We start from the raw sequence: 22,212 nt of genomic DNA on the forward strand, positions 1-22,212 counted from the left end.
TGTGAAAGAGGTGGTTGAGTGACTGTGGCAGAGAATGGCGTATTGTCCAAATCATGTGGAAAAAATGGATTGTGCAACCAGTAAAAGGAGAGCATCATATGTAATGTGCAACTTTCCTCTGGTAATGCCTATAGAGTTTGTAGTTGAGAAAGGAAGAAAAACAGTAGCATATGTTCCCCTCGTACAGATGCTACAGAAACTCTTAAACAAGAAAGATGTTTTGGATAAGCCTATGTCAAAACAAGAACATAACCGCATGAATATAGGAATATAGGAATATATGTAGTGATGGCTTAAGCTATAGAGACTGTACTTCTCAGTTGTGATGAATTCTCTGGCTCTGGGTCTGTACATTGATGATTTTGAAGTAGCTAACCCTTTAGGAACATCCAAAAGAAAATGTCAACAAGTACAGTAAGTGCATGTTTCGTCATGTCTGTTTCAGAGTTGTTAGATGATAATCTAATGTAGTATGACAGAAGTATGTAGTATGTAGTATCACTTGCTATCAGTTTGTAGCATTAAATGAGGAGGCATCATATCGATCAAAAGTGAAATATGGAGTTCCTCAAGGCTCAGTGCTAGGACCGTTACTTTTCAACCTATACATGTTACCTCTGGGAGATATTATCAGGAGTCATGGTGTTAGCTTTCACTGCTATGCTGATGATACTCAGCTCTATATTTCAGTGCAGCCTGGTGATACACACCAAATTGAGAATCTAACAGAATGCATAGTTGATATAAAAAGCTGGATGATGAGTAACTTCTTAATGCTAAATTCTGAAAAAACAGAGGTGCTAATAATTGAACCTAAAAACCCCACATATAATAATCTAGAACACAGCCTATCACTTGATGGCTGCTCTGTTAATTCTTCATCATCAGTTAGGAACCTAGGTGTGCTGTTTGACCGCAATCTTTCCTTCGAAAATCATGTTTCTAGCATCTGTAAAACTGCGTTTTTCCATCTTAAAAATATATCTAAATTACGACCTATGCTTTCAACCTCTAATGCAGAAATATTAATTCATGCGTTTATGACCTCGAGGTTAGATTATTGTAATGCTTTATTGGGTGGTTGTTCTGCACGCTTGATAAACAAACTTCAGCTAGTCCAAAACGCAGCAGCCAGAGTCCTTACTAGAACTAGGAAGTATGATCACATTAGCCCGGTTCTGTCATCACTGCACTGGCTCCCTATCAAACACTGGATAGATTTTAAAATCTTATTAATTACCTATAAAGCCCTGAATGGTTTAGCTCCTCGATACTTGAGCGAGCTCTTATCACATTATAGTCCTGCACGTCCGCTGCGTTCTTAAAACTCTGGCCATTTGATAATACCTAGAATATCAAAATCAACTGCGGGCGGCAGATCCTTTTCCTATCTAGCACCTAAACTCTGGAACAATCTCCCTAACTCTGTTCGGGAAGCAGACACACTCTGCCAGTTTAAATCTAGATTAAAGACACATCTTTTTAACTTAGCCTACACATAACACACCAACACACCTTTTATTATTCAAATCCGTTAAAGGATTTTTAGGCTGCATTACTTAGATTTGCTGGAACCGGGAACACTACTCCTAAAATACGATGTACTTGTGACATCGTAAAACGAATGGCATCTACGCTAATATTAGTCCTGTCTCTTTTGCAATCTGTTTTCACAGTTTGTATCCAGACTAGATGGTGGATCAGCACACAGAGATTATGTTCATCAGAGACCAGAACACCTAGATGCGCCCCGTGGACCAATCACCAGATCCTGATGCACACACACACATGCACACACTAAGTCATTTACACTACCTGACACAGCTGCGTTTAAAATTGAACTGGAAGTTAAGTGCTGGGCGTCCGGTCAGAGGAGAACTGACCCCAACTGAGTCTGGTTTCTCCCAAGGTTTTTTTTCTCCATTCTGTATGGATGGGGTTTTGTTTCCTTGCCGCTGTCTCCTCTGGCTTGCTTGGTTGGGGACACTTAACTTCTAGTGATTATCGTTGAATTGATTACAGAGACCGTCTCTGCATTTAATAAGAAATTGGTCACTCTCGTCATTATACATCCCTGTCATTATACTGTACAGTGCTTTGATGCAACCTGTGTTGTTAAAAGCGCTATATAAATAAAAATGATTGATTGATTGATTGATAATCTCAGCAGATGGTCATTTAAACTTGTTTTTGACAAATGTTCAGGTTCCAACATGAACATACTGTGCTTGTTTAGTATTTGGAAATGTTTTGCAATGCTGTTTTAAAGATAAAATTTTATTTTTGTCACATTTTGAAAACTATTTTGATAAGTGAATTCAAATAGTTGAAATAAATCATTGTTTGTATTTGTCCTTGTTTGTAATGCAGGTGTATTATCATTAAATAATTTACAGTAAATAACTATGTTTAAATTCAAGTTTTTTCAACTTTCATCCAGATGTTTTAACGGTTGATCAAACTTAAATGTATGGAAACTTGTTGCCCTTAAAATGTAGATTTTTTTTTTTTTTTTTTTTTTTTTTAGGCCAATTTGCAACGTTTTTTTAGGCCAACGAGTTTCCATAATTAAATTCAGTCAACCTTTAGACTTAAGGTTATGCACAGCAGAAAGCATCTGGACGAAAGTTGAATTTAAATATAGCTATTTCTGTAAATTATTTAATGATGATACACCTGCATTACAAACAAGGACAATGGTAATAATAAATTATTTAAACTTAGTTGAATTCAAATAGTTTAAATAAATTATCAAAAGTTTTCAAAACTTGACAAATAAAATTTGATATCTTTAAAACAGCATTGTAAAACATTTCCAAATACTAAATAAGCACAGTATGTTCATGTTGGAACCTGAACATTTGTCAAAGACAAGTTTAATGAACATCATCTAAGGTTATCATCGAACGACTCTGAAATAGACATGACGAAACATACACGTATTGTACCTGTTTAGCAAGCTGATTTTTAACTGCCAGAATCTTGCCCTTCAACTTCTTACCCAAACCTAGCAAAACCTGTTGAATGAAAAGAAAGGTGTTGCACAAGGTGCAGTGCATAAGTTAAACCAAAGAGAAGACACATGGCCTGGAGTATGTTGTTTGAAATTTGAAACCTCCAAACTGATTCAAATTCAAATTTTATTTGTCACATACACATACATACATGGTACGACATGCAGTGAAATGTTTTTTACAACCGTCCAGCGTCAGAATAGAGCAACCGAATAGAGTCAGCAAATTTAATGATAGTGGTGGAGTTTGTAGTGGCCTACAAAGTCATGTGTGTACAGCAGGGGGATCAGAACACAACCCTGAGGGGCTCCAGTGCTGAGAGTGAGGGAGGATGAGGTGTGTTTTCCCATCTGTACGGCTTGTGGTCTGTCAGTCAGGAAGTTGGTGATCCAGATGTCTGAGGTGTGGTGGTTACAGAGACAATATTGTATCTTTTGCACACATGAAAGGAGTCCATTTAGCATAATTTTGTCTGTGTACTGAACAGTAATCAACAGGCTGCATTTCTAAATTAAGCAAACAATGGGATCAACTTAAATGTACAAACCTTGGCTTGTTGCAGAAGATTACTCAAAATTTGTTACAATTAACACTATCAATACTAATTTCATGACAAATTATGTAAAAATGATGCATTTCACTTTACCTGACTTTCTGTAAAAAGTGCTGGCCAACGCTGGAGTATCTGGCTCACCAGAGGCTTGTTGATCACAACATCCTAAGGGCCCTCTGGTGTTTCAGAGCAAGTGTCATGGCAACATTCTTGAAGTTCTGGGCATCACGTATAACCTTTTTGAAGAACTTTTTTTAATAGTGGTGTTTTGGTCTTTAGTGTAGTCAGGAAAGTTGACAGCAGAAGGTCCCTATGCTTCGCCACTTTGTAGTCAGGAATGTATAATGACTCTTCAGTAAACTGAGGTGCCACAGCTAATGCAACAATATCCTTGAGAAGCATGAGTATTTCCCATGTGTTGTCACCCTCAGGAATATAATGGCCAATAAGCAGAGGAAGAAGCCTAATTAGACACCAATTCTCATGGCCATTTCCCCCAATTGTACCCTTGGTTGAGAAACCCTTTGAAATCAGCTGAGGCTGATCAGTTTTGTCAGTTAATGTATAAGGAAATGATCTGATAACTTCATTCAACACATCTAGGGTGATGTACTTCCTTGCCATCAGGTCTTTGAGGCAAAGAGACAACTCCAACGGGACTATTCCTTCAAAGATGGGCAAAGATATTCCCTCATTGTGCAATATGTCAGGAGCATAACCACCAATGACATGAAAATGCTCCAAATTTGTTGTGAGTGGGCATTGTCTTTTTACACCTCTGTTTCTTCCTGAATTTGGATCCTGCAATGATTTTTGCACCTTTGTCTCTGAGTTGAAGTGCACCAATTTAAACAATTCAATAGTACGCAAAAAAATCCCAACAAACTAAAAACATGGAGTGTTGGTGCAAAAACAATTGTTTTTGTGTTTCTTGTACGCAAGTAGTTTGAAACAATTTCAGGGATTACAGTGTAGTTTGCATTTGCCATCGGTCCAACATGCACCTGAGGAGTGTAAACATGAGATCATAGTTCAGTGGTTAGGTTGGACTGACACAGACTCTCAGCATCGGACTATGGTGTGATGTTGATCATAGTCTTTAGTTTTTTCCTCTGGGATTTGATCCGATTATTCAATTGCCACGTCCCTGTGCTACTTAAGCCACCGCATGTGTTAAACAAACAATTGCATAAGCTAATGATTCACATGGAAAATGATTTCAAGACCCAGTTCCAGATATTTGTGCTTTTAAGTCTGAATTATCTACAATGTCTTCTTTAGTTAAAGTGCTTTTTAACATCCATGCAATATTATTTTCTAGAATAATTTTTATGGAAATGATTTAAATGTAAACCAGGAACTGCAAGACAATTATAGTGACATCATTGGTAAAATATCAAATTGTGTTAGTTGAGGTTGTCAAGTGGTTTAACCTCCTCGATTGTAGGGAGTAAATATCTTACTAAATAAACCTTGAGCTTTTTGTATGCTCATTTGTATTGAATTAATCCATTTGCAGGGTTGTTATCGTTACCTAAAAAAAACTGTCACTTGAAATAAAATGAACAAAACTGAAATATAATTAAATCTGATAAAAATTAAAAACTTAAAGAAATTAATAAAAACTAAATTTAATAAAAATGACAGATATATCAACTTTAAAGTTAAAACGAAAACAGTGTGTATATAATTCAAATATTAACCAAACATATTGTGATGAGTCGGCTGCCTCTCGCCTTGATTGTCGTCATCATCACCCCGTCCCTTCTTCACCCCTTACCTGGACCCTTCCCCTTGGAACACTGCCCTACCTGCACTCCCCCTGCAGCACGTCGAGGACACCAGTTTCCCTGTTTGCAGAAAGCCCGCCAGACTTGAGACATGAACCGGGTGCCGCGATCCCTGACAATGTCCTCTGGTAAACCATAAATACAGTGGGAAGTCCTTTAAGTGGAATCAGGCGGCTGGATTTTGAGAATCTGTCAATCACAACTAATACGGTGGTGCAGTTACTGAAGGGAGGTAGGTCGGTTACAAAATCGATGGAAAGATGGGACCAGGGACTTTGCGGAATGGGCAGAGGCTGGAGGAGTCCGGAGGGTAGTTCCTTTGGTGTCTTGGACTGAGTGCAGACATGGCATGACTTGACAAAGGTAGTGACCAGGCTTCTCTGACAATCTTGGGCCACCAGAACGGGTTTTGCACCAGGTGAAGAGTTCGGGAAATACCGGGGTGTCCCACACTAAGGGAAGTGTGTACCCACTGCATTACACAATGTCTCAAGCTGGAGGGGACATATTGTTTATTAGGGGGACATTAGTCAGGTGGGGGCTCTTGTTACTGAGCTAGTTGCATTTCTTCCATGATATCCCAGGATACTGGTTCTAAAACTACAGAGGGTGGTAGAATGGTTTCATGGCCAGGTCGATAAGTAACGGTGAAATGAAAGCATGTGAAGAACAACGCCTTGATGGGGGTTAAGGTGCTTGGCACCCTTGATATACCCGAGATTCTTGTGGTCCATAATCACTTGGAAAGGGTGAGCTGCTCCCTCTAACCAGTGACGCCACTCTTCAATGGTAGCTTTCATGGATAGCAACTCCTTGTTCCCCACATCGTAATTTCTTTCAGCTTGAGTGAGTTTCCGAGAGAAGAATGCGCAAGGGTGCAGTTTACTGGACCAGTGGTGTCTCTGACAAAGGACAGCTCGAATGCCACAATCAGATGCATCAACCTCAACAACAAATGGCAGGTCAGGGTTGGGATGTTGGAGAATGGGAGCTGAGGTAAACCTTTCCTTCAGGGCCTCAAAGGTGTGGTTGGCATCTTGTGTCCATCTGATCGTAGTGGGCTTTTCCTTTAAAAGAGATGTTAATGGGGCAGCGACCAGACTATAATTGCAAAAAAACGCCGGTAGAAGTTTGCAAAGCCTAAGAATCTCTGAAGTTCCTTGACCGTATTAGTTTGTGGCCATTCAGTTGCTGCTCTGACCAGGTTTTCCATTTTTACTCCCTGGTGACTGATGTGGTAGCCTAAAAAGGAGGGCTTGGTAGTGTGGGACTCACATTTCTCTGATTTCACATAGAATTGGTTCTCCATGAGCCGGGACAACACGGTTTATACATGGGTTACAATTTCTGATTCTGACTTGGAGTAAATGAGTATATCATCTATGTAGGCGATGACAAACTGGTTGATAATGTCTCTGAAGACTTTGTTGATGAAAGATTGGAAGACTGCTGGTGAATTCGCAAGCCCATATGGCATAACAAGGTATTCATAGTGACTCCTAGTGGTGAGGTGGCCATCTTCCACTCGTCGCCCTCCTTGATTTCAAATGAGGTTATAAGCACTCCTGAGATCTAACTTGGTATATATGGTAGCCTCTCGTAGTTGTTCCAGAGCAGAAGGAACAAGTGGAAGTGTGTAGCGGAACTTGACAGTAACATTGTTAAGGCCCCCGATAGTCAATACATGCTCTCAACCCTACACCCTTCTTTTCTACAAAGAAGAACCCAGCTGCCACAAGGGCAGTCGATGGGCAGATAAAATGCGAGGGCGAGGGCTTCGGAGATGTACTCTTCCATGGCCTGACTTTCAGTTCTGGACAGTGGATAGACTTTGCTCTTGGGAGGCATAGCATTGGGGAGTAGATCAATGGTGCAATCCCAAGGACGGTGCGGGGGTAGTTGTGTGGCTTTTGTCTTGCTAAAAACGTCAGAACCTGGTAATAAGATGGGATTTGAACATGATTGAGGGTTTCTGGGCTTTCTATGCTAGTTGTCATATAGGGAGTAGGCTTGATGGGGAGGCAGGGATTGTGACAAAATTCTGACCAGGTTCTGAGTTCACCGTCATGCCATGAAATGTTGGGATCGTAAACAGAGAGCCAAGGGAAGCCCAAAATAACTTGATGTTTTGGAGAGTCTACCACATACAGTGAGATGGATTCTTGATGTAAAATTCCTACGCGAAGAGTGAGAGTCAGTGTCTGATGGATGATACCTCTTCCGATTTAATACGAATGGAAGGATTGCATGGTTGAGTAGGAATCTGGAATTTAGAGATGATCAATCAGGTTTAGAGCGGCTCAATTATGGCTGTGAGATTAACAGAAAGTTCATCAGTCTTAAGGCTAATAGGTAAAGTGAGTTTTTTATTACCAAGTAGTGCAAAATGGTCCATATTCACCCGGGGTTGCTGAGAAGCATAAACGATTAATCTGACATCTCTCTCTCTTGCTCTCCAAGAGCCATAATATGTTAAGCTGCATAGGTTCGTCAGTTTGCGTTGAGGGTATGAGACTTGAGTGAGAATCTTGAGTGAGAACATGAGAATCTTACCGTCTGGGAGTGCTCAGATAAAATAAGTCAGATGTTCTTGGTCATTCTTGAGCAGTTCTCCTTGGTGGTTGAATGCTGCTTGAAGGCTTGAATCTTCCACTGGATTCGGGGTAGGCAAAGTATTATGTAACAAAAACACGGAGGCTGTGTTAGAATCCATTTGAGGAGGCATAAACGGGTAGGCAGGCAGAAGGTCAAAACCAGAACAGCGATCCAATAGGGCAGACAAAACAAAAGGGCAAATCCAAAGAACAAGAAATAGGCAGACATGCAATGATCATACACAGGATAGCAATAGTCAATTGTAGAATGCTCTGTAAGGCAGGTTAACTGGCAATACTTTGCATTGTCTCTACGGGTGGCCTTTAGTTATAAAGGCCTCCAAACAGGAAATGAGAGCAGAGGATGAGCCCAGCTAGTACTCGAGTGAGGGCACCCTTTGCTGGCTAGGGGTTACAATATTCTCTGTTCTGGGTTAAACAAAAATAATACAGAAAAGCGGAATTTGTATGTTTTATAATTTATTAATTTTTGCTATATAACAGTATGTCTGCTTTACAGCTCTGATACTCAAATCAATGTGCTGTGCAATTCACAGAATTAGAACAGCAAGCTTAATGTAGCATCTGAAATATATTGATTTGAAATTGCTAATTTGTTGGTTTCTTCCTTTCTCTCATTCTTTGGTGGCATAGAAAAGCCCCCAGCGTTGGTCTCCAGTCTCACAGCGCTGCAGTTTTTCTGTCCATCCGTTTACAACGGCATCATAGTCTTCCTGGGAGAACTCCTGTGGGGGAGACAGAGATTACAAGAGTACACGGTAAGCTGCTTCCTTTCCAACAATATTCATGCAAACTTCACCCAAAAATGAAAAATGTACTCACCCTCAGGTCATTCAAGATGTAGATGAGTTTGTTTCTTCATAAGAGATTTGAAATGTATCGTTACATCACTTGCTCACCAGTGGATCCTCTGAAGTGAATGGGTGCCGTCAGAATAAATGTCTTTAAGGCATTTTTAACTGTTGCTTCTGGATAAAATATGTGTCATCTCTTCATAATATATATGAATTGTGATGATTTTCTCTCATGATGACGGCACCCATCCATTGCAGAGCATCTCCTGTTGAGCAGGTAATTTCTTCCCATGAACAAATAAACTCATCTACGTCATGGATGGCTTGCATTGAAAGGTTGGGAGCATTAGCATTTTTGGGTGAACTACTTCTTAGATGAAAGTGAAACATGTCTTCAATACCTTTGATTAAAAAGGGAAAATATTTCCTTCAATAGCATGCAAATGTGAGGTTGTAAATGTAATGCAGGAGTATGTGTTTACCTGTATAAACTCATCTTTCATCTCCTCGGCTCTCTGCAGTTCAGCCTTTATGACTTGAATAAATTGCTCTGTTCTGTCCTCAGCACGAACATTCCTGAATCCCACCTCAATCAGGAACTAAAAACACACACACAAACAAACACACTTTGGCCCTGTGCCAGCTTTGTTGGCATAGCCAGCGTTGACTGATATTAGTATTAAATAATAAATTAATAATAAACTTCAGTGAAAAGAAGCTTTAATGGTACACTATGATTTTATGTGGTCTGTACTTCTCCGTATCTCTGAGGTGTGTAGAGGATATATCCCCGCTGGTTGATGTAATCCTGAAACGCTGGAGACCAAGGCTTCTCTCCACAGCAGTAGTCACTGATCAGAAGTTTCCCGCCTGGCTTCAGCCATGACTGAAACACACACATTAAAAGTACGGTTTACCTCAAAATACATATTCTTTTATCAGGTACTTCTAAGACAATATCTCATTCGTCCAGTAGAGGGCAGAACATGCTAATTTTTTGCTCTTATTTCCTGAGAATTGTTTCCTCGTCAGTAATTGTTTACTGCACATCACTGCATTTGCCTACTTGGTTCGAATCCTCAGTAGTTCAGCACAAATGCAAAGGCTTGTTTTTATAAGGCATACATAATGCGCCACTCATTTGAGACTTCGTAAAAAAATACAAAGAAGGCTCAAGGTGAAGTTAAAACCACATACCCAAACACCTACACAGATATACTGACTGGAACAGCTACCCAATGACAGTATATTTACATCTACAACACAGATCATCATTTGTATATATAATCACACACACTTGCTCACACATACAAATATACAGTATGCTACTTCTGTGACAGGCATTAAAATAATGCACACATGCAGGCTTTTACCGGTGAAAACACTCACATAAAACTTTCTGAAGAGGTCAGGTTTGTCCCTGATATGCAGAATCGTGTCTCTGCTGTAAACCACATCAAACACGGCATCAGGAAACCTTCTTTTTGTGGCATCTGACACCTCAAACTGCACCTGCAGAGGAAGGACAGACTTTATCAGGAAGTGCTGACAGTCTCTGAACTTTCTCAGAATGCAGCTCTGTTCATTCTCAAAGCTATGTGAAGCTACTAGTTGATGTATTTTGCTATGTATGTCGCTAGAATTTTCTTGGTGCTTGTCAGGGTGTTGCTATGCTAGATTAACATAGATTGTTGCTATAAAATTATGGTTATGGCTACTGTGGTACCTGATCTGTTTTGAGCAGTTTGATGGGTTTTGCTATGTGGTTGCCAGGGTGTTGCTATGCAATTTCTAGGTTGTTATAGGTTTTTTCTACAGTGTTGATGTGTAGTTACTGAGCTGCTCTGAGCAGTTTGATGGGTTTTGCCACATACATTTGCTTTGGGGTTGCTATAGTGATCTGGGTGGTTACCACGGTGATGTTATGTCATTGCAAAACTATTCTGAGGTGTTGCTTTTGCTATGGAGTTACAAGTTTGTTATGGTTGGTTGTCAGTGTTTTAATGCAGTTGCAAAGCTGTTCTGAGTAGTTTGCTGCATTTTATATGGTTACCAGGGTATTGTGAGTGGTTGCCAGGGTGTTGCTTGGTTTTTCATGAAAAACTCAACATACTAATAGCACTTTCTCCTTGATGGCTCTCTCCATCGCGATCTCCACCATGTTTAATGACAGGTCCATGCCCAGAACCTCCACCCCAAAGGTCTGTCATTAAAAAAATCATTCAGTAAATTAGCAATTAATCATATCACAGTAATCATACAACTTTGAATGATCATGTAAATGTGCTCAGAATGAACCACACTAAAACAGAAAAAACTGAATTCATGTATGATAATATTTAATTGTTTTAATGATCTTGAGAAATACACAATTAAAGAAATAATTCACCCAAAAATTAAAATTCTGTCATAATTTCCTCTAATTCCTTTGTTCTACTGAACACAAAGGAAGATATTTTAAAGAAAGTTTGTAACCAGGCTGTTTTGGGTCACCACTGAGTTCCATAGTACTCCACAGAATTTTAATTTTTGGGTGAACTATTGCTTTAAGGAAGGTAAAACATGTTCTGAAGCAACACATAAATCCATAACCTGTCAACCTTTGGCTCACCTTGGCCATGTAGAAATCTCCACCTCCAATCCCACAACCCACATCAAGAACCTTCTGTCCGTCAGTCAAGTTCAGCGTATCAACCAACTCCTAATATTATCAAAGACATTGAGAGAAAACAAACTATTAATTATTCACTAAAATGATGATTTAACAGTGAGAATTAAGAGATCGGTAGTTCTCCACTGCTGAGATATGAGCCAAAAGAGATGAATCCTCAGAACAGAAATAAAATATATTAATTAATGATTCTTCTAGAATCTAGATGATAGGTTCGAAAACACTATTAATTCGTTCAGGAAGGTACAAAATAGGTGTCCACCTGTATGAATGAATGAGTCATTAAATGATTTATTTCACTGATTTATTAAAAAATGCATATTCATTTCTGAACGAAACAAGCATCTTTACCAATGAGCCCATGACTCATTCATTCGCGATGCACTCTAAAACATTGATTCATAAAAATTATTATTTTTTTAAAAAACATACTAGTTTACGAAACAAGTGATATACTGTTCGTATTAACAATTTTTTTTATAGCATAGTTCATTTGACTTAATAATTATACGTTCAGGTGGAAATCAGTGAACTGAACGATTTGTTCTAAATCAACTTTCACTTATTCACTGAACTGCTGGACTGTTATTATTATGTAGCCTAACTTATATTCTTACACTCTCAGAAAAAAGCTAGTCTACAAAAGCTACTGAGGCAGTATCTTAAATGCTAACAATTTAAGTACTATTAGCCTACTTTTTCGGTATTATTATTTTAAGTACCTTAATGTTATTAATATGAATCTTTCAGGGGTATTAAAGGTAAAAGTATTTTTTGAAAAGGTAGATTGTAATTAATAAAAATAATTCTTCTTTCTTTGCATTTTTAATAAAGATGAATAAAGACGATGCATGATGCTCCAAATTCTGCATCCCTGACCCTGGTCGTGTTGAATCCACCTGTGCTGACATCTCCTGATCCGAACATCTTCTCATAACGTAAGATTTCTCTTCTGGCGTACTGCTGGTTATCCAAAAACTCCTTGAATGTGGAAAAGCCACCCTCATGCTGCTGTACAACATCACGCCGAACTTTCTGCATGAGCCAGCACAACTGGTTGTAGTAGTTCTTCATCTAAGACAAAGAATTTCCATTTCAGTTTATTATACTGAGTTCACGTCCTTAAAATAGTTTGCTGACTAACTGGTTTACCTTCACATAGGTCTGAAGTGTCTTATGGAGCACCATGTCAAACCCATAGCATTTCTTCTCTGTCTGATCTGATTCATCCAGCAAGAGTAAAGTCATGAGGTGGTTGTAGCAAGCAGGGCTTCTGTAGTGCGCGGGGTTAAAATCTAGCTTGAAATCACCTGTGGACATCAAAAAGACATTGAAATGTATAGAAAAACTTTTACAATAATAAATAATCTTCATTTGTCATGGTGTGGCTCAGGGAGGAGGACTCGGTGAGAATATAACTTTTAACCTTCTACACACTAACAAATAATACTGCTACAGGCAGGCAGGCAGACAGAATAACCACACTTAACTAGGATGCTAAGATGAGCTATGATGAAGACGATGCTATTGTGATGAAGACCAGACGAAGAACACTCAACAAACAAGAACTTATATACACAAAAGAAATTAACTAAATTAACTGAACACACGTGAACCTAATGACACAATCAACGGAAGACAGAAAGTAGGTCACAACGAGCACATGGAACATCAAAACAGTCCAAATACGTAACATTACACCCCCCTCCTGGGAAGGTGCATCCTCCCAATGAAAACAGAAACGGAAAAACGGGAATTTGGGAGGAGGTTCTGGTGGAGGACGGGCCGTCAGGAGGGGGGTTGCAAATAGGGACAAACACAGAGTCCAGGGAGGAACGGACGGAGGGAGGAGCCAGGAGGAAATCCGTGGGATCCAGAGCACAGACCAGAAGATCCACGGTGGAGCCAACGGAGGGAGGAGCCATGGAAGAGGAATGGCCATCGACTGCATGGGGCCGACCGGCGGCGGGAGCTGGTGGACTGATGGGCCACGGTGGAGAGGAGGGAGCTAGGAGCCATGGGGGATCCGGGGTCTACGGGCCGATGTGGAAGTCCTCGGAGGTTGGACAACGAGGTGAGGGATCCTACACCATCGATGATGATGGTGACAGGCAGACCCATGCCGAGCCCCAGCACCAGATGATAAAATGAGGGTGAGCATAAGGGCTGCTGAGAGACATTGACAGCGGCGGGATATGGTGGGAGGGTGGGTAAACTTTGTGCGCAGTCACTGGAGGGCGCGCTGGAGGCACCAGCACTGGAGGGGCCGCTGGAGGGGCGATCACTGGAGGACGCCCTTGGGGTACAGTCTCTGGAGGGCGCCCTTGAGGTACAGTCTCTGGAGGGCACCCCTGAGGTAGGGACTCAGGACGCTTGATGGTCCAGCAGGGATTCAGGATTCCTGGACGAAACCAGCAGGAACTCGGGACACTGGGCTGACTCCGAATGCATAAAGAACCTGCACAGCTGGTTCGATTGATTGACTACCCCGAATATTAATGAGATTGCAATTAAGGCTTTGACTCGCAGATTGTGTGAGCTCTCCATGCAGGGGCATTTGATGCTCAACGGATGAAGGCTCCTGCAATGATGCAATTTAATGTGAATGCACGCCCAAAACAAGCAGCAGTGTCTAAAGTCTGTTTCTATTGTGGAAAACCTAGGCATTTCGCCAAGAATTGTCGAAAAAAAGACTCTGGAGAAAAACAGGAGAAAAAAAGGAGGATTGGATGGTTTCAGGCCCCGGCCTGAAGTCCCAAACCCTCAGCAGCAGAAACAAAACCCGCAATATCCCACAGGTTGGAATCCCCGCTAGGAGTCAGCCCTCTCATAATGCATATTCAGTGATCTTTATTAAATACCCTATGTAAATGGCGGATTGGTGGTTGTCACTTTAAATTTGCTTTACGCATTGAAGGGCGGGGTAAGGCAGGTGGTCAGATCAACAGAACAGCGAAGATTCATGTTTCTCCAAAGTTTATAGGGATAAAATTTTGGGTTTTTTTACAGTGAAAGGGGCCTTTAATTTCATTTGATTTCAACTTAGTATCCTTTGGTAGAGCGGAGCAAGGTATGTAAAGTTGACCTATATTTTGTATTTTGTCATTTCTTCAAGTTCATATGAGCTCTGCTTTATTTAATTGTTTCTACCGTCTTTATTATTTAAATAGTTATTTTTTCATGTTTCTTTGCAAACGTGAACTTTATTTATCCTATTTGTCTGTATATGTATTCATTTGTTTTCATTGTTTCTTTGTGTAGTTTCACAGTGCTGTGCAACTAAGATTTGAAGGCGCTCTTCACGGGCGGAATAAAGAGAGAACTTGAAGCACCCGTCAGAAACTCTCTGTCTCTCTTGTTTGTGAGAACCAAAGGGCAACTACACCCTAATACTCCGTCAGTTTTGCCTTTCATTGAATTGTTCGATGTGAGATGACACCAACACTACCGGTGATGTCTAAAGATGATCTCTCTTTGTTTAAAATGCATGCATTTGCAATAATACCTGATGCTCTGTGTTGCTTTTTGGAACGAGATTTGCTGCATAAACTTGGTGCTCATATTACATTTGACAATAATTCTCTGCAACTCATGTTTCCTCCTGTCTATTCTCTCACTGTCAATGCAGGAAGTGCTCCTTTGGAGGACACAGCTGCATCTGCAGCCATACTGGAACTGACTGCTGTTAACCCTCGACTATGGGTGGCGCATAAAGACAAAGCAGGCCTTATTAATGCTACAAGGCTACTCTGCTCAAATGCACACCAATTTATTGTAAACAATACCCTCTCTCCAAGGAAAAGGAAGATGGACTTCAGCCTGTTATTGAACAGTTACTGGCTCAAGGCATTCTGATTCATACTCATTCACCCTACAATATGCCAATTAATCCAATTAAAAGGCTAATGGCTCTTGGCGATTAACACAGGATTTAAGAAAAATGTATGACTTGATTAAGCCATTAGCTCCTATTGTACCTGATGTGCATACAATACTTAATTCTATTCCTCATTCACATCCTGAAACGCAGCCACTGTTTGCATTCACCTTTGACCACACCCAATATACATTTCAGTGACTCCCCATGGGTCTGACTGATGCGCCCTCCTGGTTCTCCGCAGCAGTGCACGAGACGCTCAAGGATGCACAACTACCTCCAGACACCTATTTGCTGCAGTATGTGGATGACCTGTTAGTTATCGGAGCCTCTGAGGTCTCATGTGCTGCTGCCTCCACCATTGTATGCAATATTTTAGCAGAGAGTCGGTTTTAAGGCATCCAAAGGGTTCAAAGGAGGGTCAAATATCTTGGACATGAACTGTTGCAAGACACAATAAAACTGTCTGAAGAGCACATCAAGGCCATTGCTACATATATAAGCATCCTTCTATGAAGAAGCAAATGCAAAGCTTCTTGGGCCTAGTGAAGTATTGCAGAGCGTGGGTGCCAAATTGTTCCATGTATGACAAAATCCTGAGAGCGGCCACCTTACAGGACTCTGATGACATTACATGGACGACTAAAATGGACCACACATTCAGTCACTTGCAAGCTTCCTTGAATAAGCCACCTGCTCTTGGCTTATGTGCATATGGCTCAGGAACATGGGGGTAATTTTCTGTGGCATATTTGTCAAAAACATTGGATTCCTTGGCAAAGGGGCTTGTTTGCGTGCAGTGGCTGCTACAGTGATCATGGTACAGGACGCAGAGCATATTGTTCTATCACATCCATTGACTGTACATACTTCCCATCAGGTAGGCGCTATTATGCAAAACATTTCTACTCAGCATATGACTGCTCAAAGCTTTCAGGTTACGAAGTAATACTATTAGCAATGCTACTGCTAATTTAACCCTGAAACCAACCTCTATTGTTCACTGTCCTACTTTATGTTTGCATGAATTGTTAACACAGGGTAAATTTGAGGAGACGGATCACGACTGCCTGACCAGGATTCAAGTTTCTATGGCTTGCAGGCCAGATGTGTCTGCATCTGTCCTGGAGGAGGGGAATCATTGGTATGTAGATGGATCATGCTATAAACCAAATGATAACGAATACTGGTGTGCCTACTCAATTGCTGAATTACTTGATCGCATAATTGAGGCGTACGTGTGGTGGCGGAGTTAATTCATGCAGCTCAGCTACCATCCAAACTGGCTGTGATAAAGGTAGCTGGGCATGCATCGGGAGATTCAGATAAGGCAAAAGGAAACAGATTATCAGATGAAGTAGCAAAGTGGGCAGCCAAAGAGGTAATATTAAGTCCACATGTAGACAAAGCAGGCACAGATGTGCTTATGATGTCTTTTGTGTTAACTGATGATTTGGATATTAAGCTGTTACAGGCTAACCCTACAAAAGCTGATTTAACAAATGAGCAAATGAGGTGAAACCGGGTCCAATAAAATCACATTTTTAACTTATTTTAAACAAAAGTAATGAAAAAATAAATAAACACAACAAAATCGCAAAATAAATTCTAAATATAATTAAAAATAAATATAAAATGTAAAAAAATATAATAGCATTTCAATTATGCTAAATGCTACACTATATGAAAGAAAAAATCTCTAGTAATTGTTAACAAAATGCAATTACTAATTTGGATCCGATTTTTTTGACAAATTTTTAATAATAATAATAATAATAATAATAATAATAATAATAAATCAGTGCCATTAAGTGTCAGATTATAGGGTGTTGTTTCTCTAACCTGACTGGTAAAAGCAGGACTCTCTGAAGAACAGGTATCCTCCTGGGCGGAGCCACGTGAGGAACTTCTCAGCCAATGACTTCAGCTCCTGGTCACTCAGATACATCAACAGCCAACTACAGAAGACCATGTCAAAACTGAAACAGAAAATGTCAGAGAGATGAAGTGAAAATCAAATGAGATGGGCTGCATCCTCTTAGATCTTTTTATACCCAATGAAACTGAAATCGAATATTAATAATCATCTAAAAAAACTTTTTCTGTTATAAAGAAACTTTTGTGGAAAGATTCCACAGATGTGAAATGCTCTTCATGGAGCCCTCAGTGCTAATAAAGAAGCTTTATATCGAAGAGTAAAGCTGTTAACTCTTGTACGCTAACAGTTGGCATACTGTATTCACATTTACTATTTACTTTTTTTCTAGGAAAATGGATTAAAAATACTCATCAGGGGTGTATCCAAACATTTTGCTAGTCAGTGCTTTGTAAAATGAGAATCATAGCAGTGACACTCTTAGCCTATTTGCCTAAAAAATGTCTTTATCTAGGCAAAAGGTTAATCCAAGATACACTGGCAACTCTAACAACGGGAAAAGACAAGAAAATAACTAAACTAAGAAAACCGAGACCAGACACAAGACTATGAAAACAAGAAACGGGCCCCGTAAAGCAGCTATCACTAGTAGAGGTAAATAAGTAGAAAAATGCTGAAGACTAAACAGAAAATAAACACTAAACAATGCTCTGCGGTAAGTGAGAGTGAGTCAGTGCTTAAAAAGCGTGTGTGTGACTGGATGCAGCTGTGTAATCAGACTGAATGCCGGTGAAACCAATATGTGTGAGTCTGGGAGACGGAGTCCAGGGTGGTGTACAACAGTCTGGGTGGTGTGAAAGTCAATATGATGGAATAATGACATCTTGAGGTGAACACAGAAGTTCATAGACCAAATTCATGACATCTGGAGACTCTAGGTATATTGGTAAATGGTGGCACTATAAAGTGTTTCTAATGCTTTTATTCTTGGTCTAACACCTAACTATTAATTTTAAGTCGTATGCCATTAATATATCGGTCCAACTTTATATTAGGTGGCCTTAACTACTATTTACCCACATTTAAATTATAATCTGGTACAATGCACTTAATTTGTACCTACAAGTTTCACTTATATTTAAAAAAAAAATACCTATATGTAGTTACATCTGTTATAATTTTTTGTAATAACATAATTACATTGTTGACCTATCCCTTACACCTTAACTAACCATTAAACCTACTATTATCACCAAACCTGTTTCTAAATTTAACCTTAATCTTGTTGCTAATCACACCTTAATTTTGTGATTTCTAAATTATTGCATCATCCTTCTCATGGGTACTTAATAATTTTCATATTTAAATGATAATTACATTCAAAATGAATAGCAGTTGTTGAAATTGACGTGGTTTAGTATTGGTAAAATCAGAATATTGGCTGGCCTAATAATCCTGCACACACTGTAGCTGTGTTTATGTGGCTGAATATACACAAGTACCTGTGTTTAGGGAAGTCCAGCTTTGTGACATCAGCTTGGATGAATTCAGCGTGGCCCAGGTGACTGTTGTCCTTTCTGTTCTTTTCCACAAACTTCTCCATGAAATCCACAGCAGTCACGTGACGAGCCTTGCCAATGAGGTGACGCGTGAAACGACTGAAAAGAGGTCATAATAACAATTCAGCAAATAAAGCAATAAAAGCTTAGTACTGGCCAAGAAACAGATCACCTGACCATTTGACCATTCGATTAGTTTCCACAAGATTTTCACTGAGACATATAATTACATTGCGGCATATAATTATATACTACAGTGAGTATTGTTTAATTAATGCTCCTTGTTGTAAGGAAGGCACAAAGGTTGAGTTGGAATCCATGCACAGAAGTTTAATAAGGGCAAGGCGATGCACAGAGTGATAGGCGGGCAGAGAGTCAGCAACAAATAAAGCAGTCCGCTCAGTTAATAAATACAGAGGAATATCCAGAGGCAATAGGCAGGCAATAGGTCAAAACCAGAATACAGTCCAATCAGGCAAACAATACAAGAATCAAAAACACAGTTTACCAGGCATGGTAATGGTAATGGTAATGATAATGGTAATAGTAATGGCCATGGCATGATGTATTAGAAGCAGAGAGAGTGCTAGAACTCCGGTGAGAGCTCCCTCTGCTGGCTAGATGTTACACTTGTTTGACATGTTTGAATCTTCTACCTTGTTGAATCTCACATAAGGTAAAAATTAATTGGTTTAGTTATTTTCAGTTAATGTAAAAGCATATGTTTACATGAAATGATCTTGCAATTTTTATAGTGCTGTTTGTATATATTATATATATCTTAAATATATCCTAAATAATAAGTATGTTCATACTATGGTAATGTACAACGATTTCATTTCTAACATTAAATCTATTTTTTTAATAACATTATTATCTTTATGCAAATGTGATCACTGACCCGATTCCTGCACCGAGTTCCAGCACATCAGAACCAGCCAGAGGAGGAAGCAGGGACAGAATCTCTGGCAGCTCGTGTTGGGTCAGTTCCTGAGCGTTTGAATCTAGCATCATCTCCTCTACTGTCGCAGACTTGGAACGTTCCTTCCAGAACTTCGTCATCATGTTTCGCTCGGTTTCTGTGGAGACAAATCCCGTCAGGTAAGGACACTGAGGATATTTCTGTTTCTATAGATTTTCTACTCATGGTTACTTTTACAAAAACTGAGTACTCTATTAAAAAAGAGGTTTCCATGTTTTGAAAAAAAGAAAAAAAAAGTTAAGTAACACATTGAATTAAATATATTTTTAGATTTATTTATATAAATAAATCTATATATAAATTTATATATATATATATATATATATATATATATATATATATATATATATATATATATATATATATATATATATATATTAGATTTTTAGATATTTAAATTATATTTAGTTTTGTAGATTAGGTTTATTTTGGTGGTTTATATTGCATAATTCTTATGTAAAATAAGTGATAATTTCCTTTTTTTTATGATTTATATGTTCTCTTAATCTGACCATCTCCTATATACTGTATTATATTGCAAAATATGTCTACAAAAAAAACAACATTTTTTTAAAGTTCTATTCTGTAAGGCTAAACTGAGAAATGTCTGAATAAAGAGCAATAAAGATACAAGCAATATTTGACAAAATACTGGCACTGAGGAAAGAAAATGTTCTCACCCTGACATCAGTATTTAAAAACCCATAATTAAACTATAATGATCTAATTACAAACTACGTAACTCCAAAGTGAGTTATGTGTAATGACTCTGAAGTTATTCAAGTTTCATTTCTTCATCTCAATGTTGACATAGGAAAAAATGTCCATGTGTTTTTGTCCTACCTTCTTCCATTATCAGTGAAATAGAATAAAATCACAAAACGGAATATCCAGATCAAATCAAACTCTTTAGCACCAGAACAGTTTGATCAGTCAGTCTCTTTAACCAGTCACACGCGCTGTCCTGTCCCGGTCTATATTACTCAGGACTGGATGTGCATTCCTCCAGGCATCATTTACAGACGGTTAGAGAGGGAGGCGTCAAAGCTGAATGAGACAGTTTCTGATTGGAGAAATGGAGAAGAGAGAGAGACGCCGGCATGCTCCTCCTCAGGCCTAGTAATCCCTTCTCAGATTAGTCTTATTGCATGACAGGTTTTTGATTTCGCTCCTTACAGTCCTTCCCTGGTCCCTTGGGCCAAACTCTGAGTGGTGCCTAAGGGACCATGAGATGCTTGAGGGCGTGTGAGGGCAGAGTCGTCACCTGAAAGAACAACATTAAAGCAAGCACTGTAGAAATCACATCAGCGATATGTACAGTCTCTTTAAGTATCTTTAAGTTTCTGGTCAGGTGTGTCCATCTGCACCTGCTGTGGTGATATTCAGCCTGCAGAATTACTTTGATGTACCAGGTCCGTTGAGTTGATCAAACATGAGTTGAAAGCATCGTTTTATTCTGGAGAGGTGTCTTCTCCAGTAGGTTCATTTGATCCGCCGCAAAGCTTTCAGTCACCTTCCCGTAGAAGGTGTGTCTTGCTGAATTTTTCAGGTCTCCATAAATGAAGGAATCATTCCACTGACGATTCTCCAATGAACGCAAGGCATCTAAACAACTCCTGAGTAATCAAGCAATAACCGAACACTGACTTGGGTGATGTTTTGGGTTGAAAAGGGGTTAAACAAAAGTTCACAAAGTGACCATCAGTGACCAGCAACCATCTGTCAAGTGCGAGTGGTAAACAGGGTCTCCATTTCTGGGAATCAACTTATTTAATGGACAGGTCTCAAGTGGTTTCCAGATTATTTACTACCACTAAATGTTACAATTTGGATTTAGGTTCTTGGTCTGAGTGAATAATAGGGAAGTAACAAAATCAATAAAACCAGTATATTTACCGGTGATATGCAAAATTTAAATAAAACATAGAATTAAACATAGAAATACACAATTTCATAATTCTCATCATAAAATTGCCTATATCAATAGTTCCATTTAAAAAGCATTAATGCAAACCTTAGAATTTAACTAGGTCAAAAACAGCAGAAAGAGATTTAAAATCTGTAATTCAGTTTCTTCAATCTTTTTAAAAAAGTTTAAAAAATTTCATGCACTTGCAATGAAGAAGGTGTGTATGTTTGTGTAAAGGTTTGTGTATAGGAGATGGGTGATGTCTAGCCTACCATAATTTGTGTTGTGCAATTTAGATCCAGTGCTACACTTAGGGGTCATGGAATTATTCATTCAGTGTTGTGAATGAGGTGTGAATGACCCCTTGTAATGTTTCCACACCCATCTCCTTGGTGTAAGTTGGTGTAGGTTTGACCAGACATCCCTGTGGAATTTATTTTCCAGGGATGGCAACAGTCAATCTGAAAAAGAAACAGACAGAGAGAAACTGCAAAATTTTGAGCCTTTTTACAAATTGCTTGAAGACTGGATTACAAAATTTGGACGGTGTTCTTCCAACTTTAATAATCGAG

At 39.2% G+C, this 22,212-nt stretch overlaps 1 protein-coding gene across 1 annotated transcript; it reads right to left on the reverse strand.

The window, feature by feature from the left end:
- Positions 1–8,426: 8,426 nt before the first annotated feature.
- Positions 8,427–20,725, reverse strand: LOC122357637 (phosphoethanolamine N-methyltransferase 3-like). The gene is made up of 12 exons (XM_043257070.1): positions 20,575–20,725; positions 19,651–19,828; positions 18,693–18,848; positions 17,157–17,293; positions 12,590–12,747; positions 12,317–12,511; positions 11,378–11,467; positions 10,880–10,969; positions 10,156–10,278; positions 9,521–9,652; positions 9,249–9,365; positions 8,427–8,697 (listed from the first exon to the last, which is right to left on the reverse strand). Exons 1-12 carry the CDS (start codon positions 20,582–20,584, stop codon positions 8,587–8,589), a joined length of 1,497 nt encoding a protein of 498 aa, XP_043113005.1. The 5' UTR covers positions 20,585–20,725; the 3' UTR covers positions 8,427–8,586.
- Positions 20,726–22,212: the final 1,487 nt, after the last annotated feature.

This window comes from Puntigrus tetrazona, chromosome 14 (genome assembly GCF_018831695.1).
Source record: "Puntigrus tetrazona isolate hp1 chromosome 14, ASM1883169v1, whole genome shotgun sequence".
NCBI classification, from domain to species: domain Eukaryota; kingdom Metazoa; phylum Chordata; class Actinopteri; order Cypriniformes; family Cyprinidae; genus Puntigrus; species Puntigrus tetrazona.

Coding starts and splice junctions, on each gene's coding strand:
- LOC122357637 (XM_043257070.1), bottom strand. Junction 10,970..11,377: donor GAGATTTCTACATGGCCAAG/GTGAGCCAAAGG, acceptor TTTTAATGACAG/ACCTTTGGGGTGGAGGTTCT. Junction 10,279..10,879: donor TCAAGGAGAAAGTGCTATTA/GTATGTTGAGTT, acceptor CTTCCTCTGCAG/GTGCAGTTTGAGGTGTCAGA.